This window comes from Anolis sagrei, chromosome 1 (genome assembly GCF_037176765.1).
Source record: "Anolis sagrei isolate rAnoSag1 chromosome 1, rAnoSag1.mat, whole genome shotgun sequence".
NCBI lineage: Eukaryota > Metazoa > Chordata > Lepidosauria > Squamata > Dactyloidae > Anolis > Anolis sagrei.
In genome coordinates, this window is record NC_090021.1 from 254,649,675 (window position 1) to 254,663,727 (window position 14,053).

The 14,053-nt window shown below is 37.7% G+C and overlaps 1 protein-coding gene across 10 annotated transcripts in view; it reads left to right on the top strand.

Moving 5' to 3' along the window:
* Positions 1-13,737, top strand: part of TEAD1 (TEA domain transcription factor 1) — a 205,348-nt gene extending 191,611 nt beyond the window's left edge. For all 10 annotated transcript variants that reach the window (XM_067462667.1, XM_067462668.1, XM_067462671.1 and 7 more), the window contains 3 exons: positions 1,592-1,732; positions 4,362-4,514; positions 5,986-13,737. In XM_067462667.1, the coding sequence (XP_067318768.1) occupies positions 1,592-1,732; positions 4,362-4,514; positions 5,986-6,099 (408 nt within the window). In that variant the 3' untranslated portion in view covers positions 6,100-13,737. The remainder of the gene's footprint in view (positions 1-1,591; positions 1,733-4,361; positions 4,515-5,985) is intronic.
* Positions 13,738-14,053: the final 316 nt, after the last annotated feature.

The following is a 14,053-nucleotide window of genomic DNA, read 5'->3' on the forward strand; positions in this document are numbered from 1 at the left end:
TTAAAATCACTGCATACAAATCTGTGTCAATGTTGGGGCAAAAGGAAGCAACCTTGCATCTATTCTACCTTACAGCAGGAAAATGTTCTTTCTTATTAACATTAGTCCCCAATGACATTCCTTGTGAATATTTTGAATGGGAGTCTTTTCATGCAGATCCTCATGCCTTCCTCCCAAACATAGGCTAGTCAATTGTCTTTAATGTAGCCCTTCCATATACATGTGCACACACATTCCCTTCAACTGACAATCAGTTCTCCTTCTCCCATCTTTTCCAGTTTGCCCAACTGACAACAGAAAGGGCTTTCGGGCAGCTTGCACCCTTGTCACTGTACTTCTTCCAATCTTCTTTTTCTGTTTTCTTGAAATACTATGCATCTGCGGTTACTCTCAAGTAAACTTAATCAAAAGTGGTGACCATTTTGATACTGAACTTTGGACTATGGCTTTCTAACATTAAATTCAGCCTCTTAATACTCGATACCAGTTTTTATGAGTTGCATTTGATCTAGTTAATTTCAATTGATGATGAGAAATAGCTTCCTATGTAACAAATCCATTTTCTTTTTTCAGGACAGCTGTTGGGAATATCCTGATTACTTGGAATTTGTTGTAAATGGTCATTCTAATTACAATAGAAATAATGATGATAAATTACATATGTTTTATCCTGTATTCTTAAAGATTGATTCACCTAACATGTAGGTACAAATACAGGTCTGCGTAACAGATGTATTCAGGCAGAACAAGGAAGTGGAAACATAAGTAATAGTAAAATATCTAAAACGAGGAAATGAGTAATACAGAAGTTTAAAAAATAAATATCTGGTACAGGAATAGTTATTGTAAATAGTGTATAGAAACACATTTACCAGTGTCAAATGTAGAGTTAATAATGCTTAACCTATTCATATCATGAGAGATAAGTACATTTAACACTATGTTGGACTATGGCCAAAATGTTTTCCTTTTTAACTATTATATAATACCTCTAAAAACATGATGTACAGGGCATAATGTTTACACTCGGGGGTGAACTAGTGAAGCACATCCTTCATTTGAAGAGCTTATTCCCAGTCAAATATGGGGCTGAAGAATACGTGTTTGTACTTATTTCAGATCTCCGGTGATCAGTTATTTTTATTGATCTCAGTTGTTTGCTGTAGTAGCTATTGGAGTCAAATACTAGGCTGATTGAGAGAGAGGAAAGAGAAATCTTTATTCTAGGCTGATTGAGAGAGAGGAAAGAGAAATCTGTATTCTCTGCTATATGTCTTCATATTTTTAGTTCCTTGCTTGAGTTAGAAACCAGATTGTCAAAACCCCTTATGATTTGCAAACCTTGGAGAAGTACTGCAGCTGTTTGCCTTGGCAGTTTGAACCATTCAAAGCTCTCTTTTGGCTACAGGTGAGCCCAGTCCTGCCTTCCAAAATGAGCTAGTACCTCTTTTACTCCTGCAGAGGGGATTATTCCAATCTTTGTGCCTTTATTTATAAAATAAACTGTTAAAACATATGAAATAAAGGGTTAATAAGTACTTATTCCACTAATACAAGCAATTGAGAATATAGCTGTTATCTCTTCCTGCAGGCGGACTTAAATTGCAACATACAAGATGATACCGGGGCATTCTACGGTGTAACGAGTCAGTATGAGAGCTCAGAAAATATGACAATCACCTGTTCCACCAAAGTCTGTTCATTTGGGAAGCAAGTGGTAGAAAAAGTAGAGGTAGGATTTTCAAAATGCTACTTGGATTGTGTTGTCATCCTACTGTTTAGTATCTTTTCCCTCCAGGTTGACTTACTTCCAGTGTGGAAATGATAGTAAGCATGTATTTGGATTACTGTGAATCATGCTCACAGATGTCAACTTTTCCTGGAGGGGTGGGACAAGCAGAAGAAGCTCCTCATTGTTCAGTCTTGACAGTATTATCAATGGAAAGGGAAATCTTACTTGAGAACATATGTTCTCAAGTACTTGTGACACCCCTGTATGGCATCAGCTTATACAGGGTGAGGCAGCATAACTTCCTTTTTTCAAAACTTAATAAAACCCATTGTGTGAATCAGAATTTTTTATTTTTTTATAATGTAGGTGCATACCTAAAGTTTTGTTTTACGTAGTTTTGAAGATCAAATTAAGTAGGTGACGTCCCCCATTCTCCATTCTCCATACACTGAGTAAACCGATTTCTGGCATTTGTCATGACTCTTGCCAGCATGGCAAGCATTATGTTGGCAATTTCTTCCTGGATGTTGGTCTTCAAATCTTGTAGGGTTCACATGAACACGGGATTTCAAAAAACCCCATAGAAAAAAATCGCAAGGGGCCAAATCTGGAGAGCGGGCTGGCCCCTCCAAATCCACTCGAAAAGTAGGCCTCAATGGCAAAAGCACGATCTTCACTGTTGCAATGCATGATGGCGACTGAATTGTGTCAGGACAAAACTTTATACTCCTGCCTCTCGAACGAGAGCACTAGCGCTCCGCTACGTCTTCAACCGACTGAATAGCACACATTTTAAAAAATTATTTATTTATTATTTATTTATTTACTTTGCTTATATACCACTGTTCTCAGCCTGGGGGCGACTCACAGCGGTGTACAACATAGAAGAACAAAATTCAAACCACAGTATAAAAAACAATTCATAATCCAACATTATACAAAAACATCATCATTACTACGAAAACCATTCAGCATTGTCTCATCGTCCAAACCACAATCCAATATCATTTTCCATTGTTCCATTCCTATAGTCATTACCAATCATTGCATACCATTCTTGTTCGAACGCCTTCTTGAACAACCACGTCTTTAATTTCCTGCGGAATATCATCAGGGAAGGAGCCAGTCTAATGTCCACGGGAAGGGTGTTCCACAGCCGAGGAGCCACCACCGAGAAGGCCCTATTTCTCGTCCCCGCCAGCCGTGCTTGTGAAGCAGGCGGGATCGAGAGCAGGGCCTCCCCGGAAGATCTCAAAGTCCTGGTGGGCTCGTAGGTCGAGATGCAGTCGGATAGGTATCTTGGGCCGGAACTGTTTAAGGCTTTATAGGCCAACGCCAGCACCTTGAATTGAGCCCGGTAGCAAATCGGCAGCCAATGGAGCTGGTACAACAAGGGGGTTGTATGCTCCCTGCATCCCGCTCCTGTTAGTATCATGGCTGCCGCACGTTGGACCAATTGAAGCTTCCAGGCCGTCTTCAAAGGCAACCCCACGTAGAGAGCATTGCAGTAGTGTAAACGGGATATAACCAGAGCGTGGACTACCGTGGCCAAGTCAGACTTCCCAAGGTACGGGCGCAGCTGGCGCACAAGCCTTAGCTGTGCAAATGCTCCCCTGGTCACCGCCGAGACCTGGGGCTCCAGGCTCAGCGATGAATCCAGGATCACACCCAAGCTGCGAACCTGCGCCTTCAGGGGGAGTGCGACCCCATCCAGCACAGGCTGTAACCCTATGCCCTGTTTGGCCTTGCGACTGACCAGGAGGAAGTTATGCTGCCTCACCCTGTATATTGTGCAGCAAAACCCTGAAGATACTCTGTAATACACATCTACCAGATGCATCTGAGACCAAGGAGATGTTCTGTTTGTATATTTCCTGGGAAAATCTATTACTGATAAAGTTTTCCAACCTTTCAGTTTCATTCTGGTAGGATAGACTAATTAGTGGGGCTTACAGGACTTGTAGCAGGTGTGTGTATGTGTAAAATGATGTCACACACATCTAGGGGAGTCTGCAGCCATCTCTGGAAGCTACAGGAGAAATTCCTCTGTATGATATATGTTAAATAATGTTTGCTGAATCATGTCATCTACCTGAGTATAAACTTTAAGAAACAACCCAGACCCAGGCCTCAAAATTTTACTTTTTTGTACTAAAGCTTTTGGAATTTATGAGTTGGCTTAGCCATGCTGGTTGGGGGGTTCTGGAAGCTTTAATCCAAAGAAGTAACTTTTTCTGAGCTATTCACTTCACCTGAATTTCCTGGAGCTATAACATCTAAACAAGAGTGTCATTGATGCAAACACTGCCCCATTCCCTTTGTGATTCTAGGAATGGTCCCCATACTGAATAGGAAATATTCATACTCATTTATTTGAGACATACTATAGTTTGCCAGAGGGGAGGGCCCTCTAAAAAAAACCACATTCTTAATTACATTATTTGTTTAATTAAATTGAATTAGATATTTGAATATTCTAAAATGTCATATAATTGCAGTATTTATTTTAAGTAATTAATCAATTCATCACTTTGAAAGCAAAACAGGATGGATTTTTAAGTTGTTGAGAAATCTAGCTTGATTATGTAACTTTCTAGTTTTTTTTTTGTTTTTGTCTTTTCTTCTCAAGACTGAATATGCACGGTTTGAGAATGGCCGGTTTGTGTTTAGAATAAACCGCTCTCCGATGTGTGAATATATGATCAATTTCATCCACAAGCTCAAACATTTACCAGAGAAATATATGATGAACAGCGTCTTGGAAAACTTTACAATTTTGTTGGTAATGTTCAGTTTTTATTTGTTGACTGCTTTGTACACTACCTTTGGAACAGATAAACTTGAATTTGATTCAGTGTCCCTGAATTAGAAATGTTATGACTTTGAATCAAATAGCATGGTTTTTGCAAGGAAGGCTCTGGATTTAATTTTTCATGACCAGCTGTGGTCCATTATGTTGGTTTACTTACTGAATATACATATTTGTAATAGGGACTATTCAAGACATTTAACTATCCACAGCAAATGAAAGGATTCATCCATTTACACACAAGGGCTGGTAGTACAGCTTATTCCACATCAGCCATGGGATAGGCTAACTAGTTTGGGAAAAGAGAAGGGAATTTGTGGCTGAAACAACTCTGTCCTTTAAGAGCAGGGAATGGCCCACCACTTGTAAAAGAAGCTTCCTACGCTAGGCAGTTTTATGTATCACTGATGTGATATAGGAGACAACTCTGGGAATGAAGGATTGCTGTTGCAACTCCAGCCAGAGGTAAGACGGAATTACCACTTCTTAAAAAGCACCACTACTTGTGTTAGCAAGAGAACTTACAATAATAGAGGGGGGGGGGTCATCTTTTTCTTACCCTCTCAGTGAGCTCAGGACTGTGTGCTAGGAGGTGCCAATCTACAATATTTGGGATTGGGACCATGAGAGCCAAGGTAAGGCCACAGTCCATTTGGTTCAGTGTACCAGGAGATTGGCACTTTCCTGTAGGGTTTCTGGGTGAGATAAGGAATGCATCTGGTGTAGAAGAGGGAATAAATTCCTCAGCAATATTACAGAGAAGCATTTAATCAAAATATTGGTGGCTGGAGGTAAAATGTTTTCCCATCTTTTCACTGTGTATACTCATGTATAAGTTGAACTCACATATATGTCGAGGGCAGGTTTGAGGCCAAACTTTTGAATTTTGATATGGCCCATGGATAAGCTGTAATTCTTCAGAGAGGGAAAAGTGTCAGTGTTACTGCCATCATTTCGTCATCCAAGTATCCAAAAAGTCCAGTAGCGAGAACATAGTGGAGAGAGTAGAGGAGATGAGTACTTCTTTTTGGTTCCTGGCATGATGGCGACTTCCTGGCATAAGTTCTTGCTTTTCACCACTCTGCTTATCCTTTTTTGATAAGTGTTAAGTTCCAGTATTTAAATTGATAGAGGCAGTGAGGTGTAGTGGTTTCATGTTGGAGTCCAATTCTGGTTTTGATTCTGAGCTCAGCTATGAAAAACCACTGAGTGACCCATGCAATGTCACACACTCTTAGCTCCAGCAAACTTCATGATAAGTTCTCCTTAAGGTTACCATAAGTCAGAAATGACATGACAGCACCCAACAGCAACAATGGATAAGTTGACCCAGTTTTTAAAGTTGATTTTGACTAAAATTTTCTAGACTTATACACAAATATATACAGTATATAAGAAGCTAATATGCTATCTTCTTTGTCTCTTTCTTTTTATGTCAACACAGGTTGTAACAAACAGAGACACACAAGAAACCCTACTTTGCATGGCTTGTGTATTTGAAGTTTCAAACAGTGAACATGGTGCACAGCATCACATCTACAGGCTTGTAAAGGACTAAACAGTTATTTATAGACACATCACATTATAACTCCTCCTGAAAATACAGACTGTCAACCTCAATACTAAGTGACAGTTCCTTTGGCTGAGCTTTTCCCGACATTTTTTTTCTAAACCTCATTTTAGTGTGTCAGTATATATTGTAGCTGTGAAATTTCTGGTACAGTTGTACAAATTCTTTCAAAACAAGTGTTCTTCAAATTTATATTCAACACCATTCTTCGGGGAGACTATATTTAAGCATTTCAAAGCCTTTCTGGAAATTTAAATTTTGTTGTTGTTGTGTGAAAAGAGTATGAGGACATTTGCCATGGGAAATTTTAACAGCAATTTAATGAGCTGGTGAGGTATTTTGTCTAAATTAATAAAAACATGTTTTTAAGATGGAGGTGAAATTGAAATGAATTTTAACTATAAGCATAAAATTAGCACATAAATTCTTTTTAGAATTATCTTCATAAGTGATTACTGTGGAAGATACATATGAATGTAATTCACTAAATTATTTTATAAGTGCAACTCAATTTCTGTTTGAAGCCAAATGATAAACATAGCCTTAATAAATGCCTGTTGGGAGCAGACAGATCCTAAAAGTAGGCAATTGCCCCCCCCCCCCCGGCCTTTTTTTTTCTTTCTTACCTCTGTATTAAAACTAACTTTCTAATCTATTAAACTTTTCAATCAGGTATTGCAAAGCGAGAAGACTTTATTCATTTTACTAATTAATTATAGTGCATAAAAAAGACAAAAAGTGTTGTACTAATAAGGAGATTGATTTTTTAATTTACAAGATGGCTCGTTTTGCAATAACTTGTTAATACTGAAAAATTAGACTTATGTTGTATGTGATTATGGGTGTGCTTATATATTACACGAGAAATTCTTTTATTTGTATCCATTTTCCCAATGACCCAAGAAATTGCTACACCAAATGATCGAATGTAAAGGGTTATTTAAAATGTTGAACTAAAATTCAACTGAAACACCTCAAAAAGTGATTGAGAAAAGAATGGCATATAAGCAAAAGGTTCATCTGTTTTAATGTCTTTGGAATGCTACAAAACCAGGAATCACCACTGATAATTTCAAGTTGGGGTAACCTAATAACCTGAAATTAGCCTAGTGACCATATCAGCTGGTCTATCAGATGTTTCAGGGAGACACAAAGTTGATTTGTACTGAATCAGATCATTGGCCCATCTCTCTATTGCAGTTTTCTCCTACGTCTCAGACCTTCTCTAAGCAAAGGTACTGTTCTACCACCAAGTTGTAGCCCAGTTCTAGTAAATCCCCTTTCTAAACAGGATCATTGCCAAACCCACGTGTCTGTACGAAGCAGAAATTTTACAGACTTGTCTTTGGGACACTGATATCAAGAGTCTGATGTGATATGGCTGCAAATAATGGGGCTTCAGACTTGTCATTGGCTCATGTAGCCAGTCCCATCTTTCTTTTCCTTGTTGCTCAAATATTTGCTGCTAGTAATAAAAAAAAAATTAGGAAAGAGGACTCTTACAGCCATGTTTCCTTCTCGCTTTATACAAACTTATATTATAGGACAAAATCCACAAAAATTGTTATACCTTTATTAAGCCTACTAAAATGCACAAAAAACATGCAAGTTTTCAAAGCTTCATGGCTTCTTCATCAGACAATGTTAAAAATCACAGAGTAATCTTTGAGATTACTTCTATTATCATAGAAATGGTCTAGAGAGGGATATCAAGTTAGGCAGAGGCCACTCCCCCTTCTTGGCCATGTGGGAACCAAGGACAGTAAATCACAGGCAATAAAATGTCAAATCAGTTAGCTTTATAGGTATATAGATAAACTATTACAATGAGAGGTTTTATTCTGCTTCAGAAGCAATTTGAGCAAATGGCGAGTTCTTCCCTAGAGAAAAGATACCTACAGTTTAATCCTATACATGTCTACTCAGAAGTAAGCCACAGTGAGATTAGTGGGACCTACTCCCAAGATAAGGGTGTATAGGATTTCAGCATTAGTCACATTTATATTTGTGAATGTTAAACAGTCTTCTGTCTTTTGTGCATGCCATTTTGTTCATAATTCAGTTCACTAGTCAGAAGAGATACTGCATCCCAGGATCTGGTGCAAATAATGAAAGTGAAACATCTAATAAGTTACCCATGAATGTGCACCTACACACAAAAGTTTAGAGGGGAGAGTCTGGTAAATTGGGAGTGTAATTTCTATCCTAAATGTGTATTCCTTCCAGGCCTTTGTTTGTGGACCTTTAGGACCTTGAATCAGCCCCTTGATACAGAAGCATCCAAATTTAGAAAGGGAGGATACCTTAGTGGCACTGGTAGCTAATACACAGGGGAATGCTGCTTCATGCATGCTTGTGTGATTGATATTTGTAATGTACATATGCAGGATGTGTGTTTTTATGTCTTCATAGAAATCTGTGAACAGTTAGAAATATTCAACTCCAATGTAAGCATGGTGGAAAGGGGTGGAATACCCAATGGGTAAAACTCTATAGTTCAATCTAGCTATGGTATTTCGGCTTCTATTCTAAAGAGCTGCACAACGTGTACAGTCTTGTGTGCAGTCTTCCAGTCATGACCATACTGGGATCTTCTGAACTGGTAATCTCTGCTAAAACATGTGCAGTATATGAAGAGGCAGAATGTGAGTGTAGATGATTATCTTATCTAGCATACCTTATATGCCTTAGATCAATGGTTTTCAACCTGGGGTCCCCAGATGTTTTTGGCCTTCATGTCCCAGAAATCCTAACAGCTGGTAAACTGCCTGGGATTTCTGGGAGTTTCAAGCCAAACATCCTGGGGACCCACAGGTTGAGATCCACTGCCTTAGATGGATAGAAACAGACAAGTATAATCCCAAGCCAGGGATAATACTAAATCTTCAAGTCCTCTGCATGTTCAGTGTCTCTGGACCCACAGATATTAAGACAGATGGACTTCCCAGAGCTGCAATCCTATGCACATTTGCCTGGGAGTAAATTCTATTCAATTCTTCTGGGTAGATTTGCATAGAATTGTGATCTCATTCACTTTAACTCTGAGAACTGTGGAACTGGGTGTTTCTGGCTGAGTTTCTTCATAAACATTAACAATGAATTTGACAGAAATATTGGATATTATCCATCTAAAGCAGCCCTTTATTTGAAGCACTTGGTGTTATAAGCCTATCATTATTTTTACAAAGATGTTATCCTACTTTTATTGGTTTTTGATAAATTTATTTTTAACAAAGAAGAAAATTAAATGCTAAAAATTATATATCTCAAGAAGACTTCTTGGGGTATATAAAATAGTCAGTTTGCAAACCAGGTATGCTACTCCCCCCCCCCCCCCCCCCCCCGGTTAATACAGTCTGCAACATGTGTGTAATAACTATTCCATTGGAAGAGTCATAATGTTTCTTGGCGTTCATTTTTTTGTCAAGCTTATGAGGAACTGTTTGCCTTGTCATTAACTTTACGTGAATGTAAATGATTCAATCCCCTGTGCATGTTTCTTCTGGAAAGCCTTAAGTCTGTCAGATGTTTGGTGTGGATTGTGTAGTCCAAAAGGCTGCCTGTAAACTGTGAGCTCTTTTGTAAGCTGGAAGCATCTCTCTTGTTACTGTTATGCTGTTGTAGGAACTTCTTAAGTCCGAGCTGCCAAAGCATTACAATATGCAGTGCCTTAGTGCTATGTTAGAAGTACCTTTTCCCCTATCACACCAATCTTATGTAGTCCAATAATTGGTTTACTCAAAGAAAACAATAAAAAATCTAGAGAGAAGCCTTTTGACTATGTGGTCTTAGACAGCTTTCTATATAAATCAGTCCCCGTTACTACATAGTTGGAATACTTATACCAAAATAAAATGTTAACAGCTCCAGAATTTTCTGCAGAAAGTAAATTGTATGAATAATGCTGCCTTCTTAAATTTTCATGACCAAATACTTAAACCTTTGTGACTCTGCACTCTTGCATGCAAGTGCCTTTGGTTTTAAAATTCCAGCTTAGAAAAGTGCTGCCATAATAATAACAATTTGTAGAGACCAAAAATGTTTAGAAATCACCATAATGCCTTTGGGTTATTGGAAATCATCAAAACTAACAGGCCTTCATTCTCAAAAAAGTACCTTTTTATCGTAGCATGCTTTTTGCAAATCTCAAGAGTGCATATTGCTGAAAAACTATTCTCCATGCTATTCAGCTATTTGTCACTGTTTCTGCAGCATTGCTGACTTTCAAGTATAGGAAGCAGTCCGTAAAATATGGCCCCTCATATCCATGGGGATCTGTTCCCAGATGCCGTGTCGATGCGCCAAACCACAGATAATAGCAAACACTATTGAAATGAAGGATCTCTGGCCCAAGGATACCATAGTGTCATGCTGGAGAGCCTAGAAAATTCCTAGAGATGATATATTTTGTTGATATGGATAAATGAAACCATGGATACCGGTCCTGCAGGTGCAAGGATTGTGCTGTATTTGATAGCCTTTGCCATGTCTTTCTCCATCCAGTCTTGGATCTGAGTAATACAAGTCTGTGTAAATAGCAGAATTTCAGGCGAAGGACAGCTATGACTTTATCAATATAGTTAGTTCTAAATCTACAAAGATGTTTTTCTTCTTTCTCTTAAATTTGCACTTATGTTGTTTACAAAGTTGAACAGTTGGATGCCTAAAATTGAAAATGAAAGTATGGATCAAAATATATCTGTCATCTAACCTGTGCTTTCTAGCATCAGATTGATAGGAATGAATGATGAACATCACTGGAAAATACTTTGGACTGGCATCATCCAGCACTTTCCTGTTATCACTGCAGGAAAGGTAGCAACTTCAAAAATTGTGCCATTTTAACTCCATTTGTGAATTTAGGCATTTATTTCAAAAGACTTTGACAACATTGACATTGATTCAGAGGGACACAACATAGTTAAAAATCATCACTGAGAAGTAATAGCAGTAAAACCAAAAGTTGGCAGAGGGGATTTGTAGCTGTGAATACATTTTTGTTTTTAATATAGTAAAAATGTTTATTTAAAATTAATTTGTGGCACAAAAGTAGTGAATATTTGTTCCTTTCTCCACTTCTTATCTCTTCAACTCTGCAGTCCTAGGCATTTCTACTTAGAAGTAAGTTAGGTGAATTCAAATAGGCCTACTCATTGATATGTGTGCCTAGGATTGTAGCCGAACTTTATACCAGTTATGGTCCTTAAAAGATACAAATCACACTTAGTCTCTTCCCAAATCAAAATTAGCAAAGATTGCTTGGCCTCAAAAGTACATTATATATATTTACAACTATTAAATGTATCTGTTGAGACAGATATAGGTAAACAAGTGGCTGGAGTATATTTTATTGCAAAGGAATCATTTTTATTTATTGTCTTATGTACAAAATTTTAAAAAATGGTACAATTTATGGCAGTTGAAGCATAGCTTGCTTTACAAATGTAATTTTGTACTTACTTGAATTCTAAGTTGGTTTATTTAGGTACTGTACCACTATGATGTGTAAGTTGCAACTTAGCTCTCTTTTCCCACTTTCTATCAATGCTTGAGCCCCAGCAGTTTAGCAACTGCAGTGAGTTCAGCTTTTTTGTTTCTGTCATCATTACGTAACAGAGTTAAATATTACACTGAATAGAAACAACTGACAATTAGAAGTCACAACATTTGGGAAACAATAAAACTGTACATTTTAATTCCTCTTTCTAATTATTTGGGCACATTTACTTTTCTATGGCAGTTCGGGCATCCTGTCAAACCTTTGGTAACGGTTACCTAACTGTGGTTTAACATGTTTCCTGAACTGACAAACCATGTTTTACAATCTGCTATTAAGCCAGAATCAGAAGCCATTGTCTGATATTATTTTCATGCTCTGTATATGATAAAACAAATCATAGTTGTGGCCATTGCTATAGAAACAACTGCATCATGGCAGTTGGAGTGAACTTATAATACTGAATGCTAGAGATAGTAAATGAAGTAGACAAGTAGCTCAGAACCATGGTTTGCCTGTTACATATTCAGAAACTCAAACCAACCATGGTTTGAACAAGTAACTACTGTAAACACAAACAATGGCTTGCCATGTTTTCTAAATGGAGGTGTTTAGGATTATTCAGTAACATAACAGTGCTAGGGCTTTCAACATGGCCCATATCATCAACCATCCTCATACAACACATATATGGCTCTGTTGGGATCAATATGTATAGCCTACATTGCCTGTGATGCTGCTGAGACGTTTGTCCACATGCTGACAGTCCAGCAGGGAGTGACACTCCATAGCCTTTGCCACAGGTGGTGGACTAAATCCCTTCAGTGCTTGCACAATATTGACAGCTCCAGTTTTGGGGCAACAGCACCAGGTAAAGCATTTAAACAGGATTCCCTGCCTCATTGATCACCAGCATTGGAAACTGTCTGGGGGCAGCTGCCACAGGCTACACTTAATGTGTAAACTGGTCCTTATTTCAATCCATACTCAGGTTGATTTTCTTTAATCTGTTTTTTTTCTTTAACTTTCTCCCGCCTCTTCCCCTGAAAAGTTAATTGGACATATAAAGAAGTTTGGCAGTCTTGATCTCTAGGCCAGCAAGGTAGTTTGACTCAGAGATATTTTTAAGTGTCAATTCACTCTTCAGTGCACTCCGTTCATTGAGAGGATATGCCCTGTTACCTCCTTACAGAATCTTTTTCTTTTATATTATGTTTAATTCCCGTCTTTCTTTTTCAATGGGCCTTTACTTCAGGCTCATAATTGCAGAAGAAGAAGAAAAACCCTACAACATGTGCCTGAAAAAAGACAAAAGAATTTTATAACAGTTTTTGAAACCTGAATAGCCTTTAATTCTTTAATATCAGTACATTTGATGTAAAACAATTTTACTTTTGATTTTTTTTTATTTGCCACATGCATTTTGTTCACATTTGTAAATGACTTAATGGAATTCTCACTTTGTTTATTTGTGTAATGTGTATAAACTGGGTTTGTGACTTAAGCATATTCATATATGGTCAGTGGTTACTTTAATATTGTACTGCTGCTGGTTCTTTTGAGGGGTGGGATGTAGAATCTGCCTTTGGACGACAAAGTACCTCTGGCTTTGACCCAGAGGGAAAGCTCTTTTTATATATCAAAATGAAACTTTTCAAATCTTGTCTTAACATATTTTGAAGTTTTCAAAACGAGTTTCAATCAAACCTTTTGGCAGTACAGTATTCTTGTATTTGTTGTTGTCTGTGTGTAGGTGCTGGTACCTTTTTGTTTTTTTAAAAAATGTTTTAAGTGTTGGCTTTAAAGTGAATTTATCTTTAGTATGATAGTAATATGAAAATTATAGGGTTTGTGTGCAGAGAATTTTTTTATAAAAGTGCTTTGTAAAAACAAATGTATTCTAGCTTTCGCGGTACATATGTGTGATAACTTTAATATCCATGACAGTTAAGTGCAATTATTTCATCACTCTAAAAATGCTATTTTTGTGTCGGTTACTGCAGGTGTTCCATGTCTTTGCAAAGTGACACATTTTGATGCCTTCTTGATAAAGTGGTAGATTTTTTGTAGCTTTCTAGAAACTTTGTATTCATACAGTATCGATTGAAAATAAAGAAAATAAAATGGTTCTTGCCTTTGTTTTGATTTTCCTGAAAATTATCATTTACTGGGCACTGGAAAGAGAAAACCCTATCAGTCCTTCTTGAAATAGGAGTACTTCTTGAAGGGAAGGTTTCAAATGTTTGACAGCTATGTATCTGTTAATGATAATCTCAAAGGTCTTATAAATATTTTCTCATGCATGTACGATGTTGTTAAAACAAATATTTTGGAATAGCATTAGCCGCCTTCAAATATTTGCCTTATGTGATGGACTGAGGCACGTGGGGCCTTGATGACTGGCCCCTTGTTGATTACCAGATCTCAGGGCCTGTCCCCTATTCT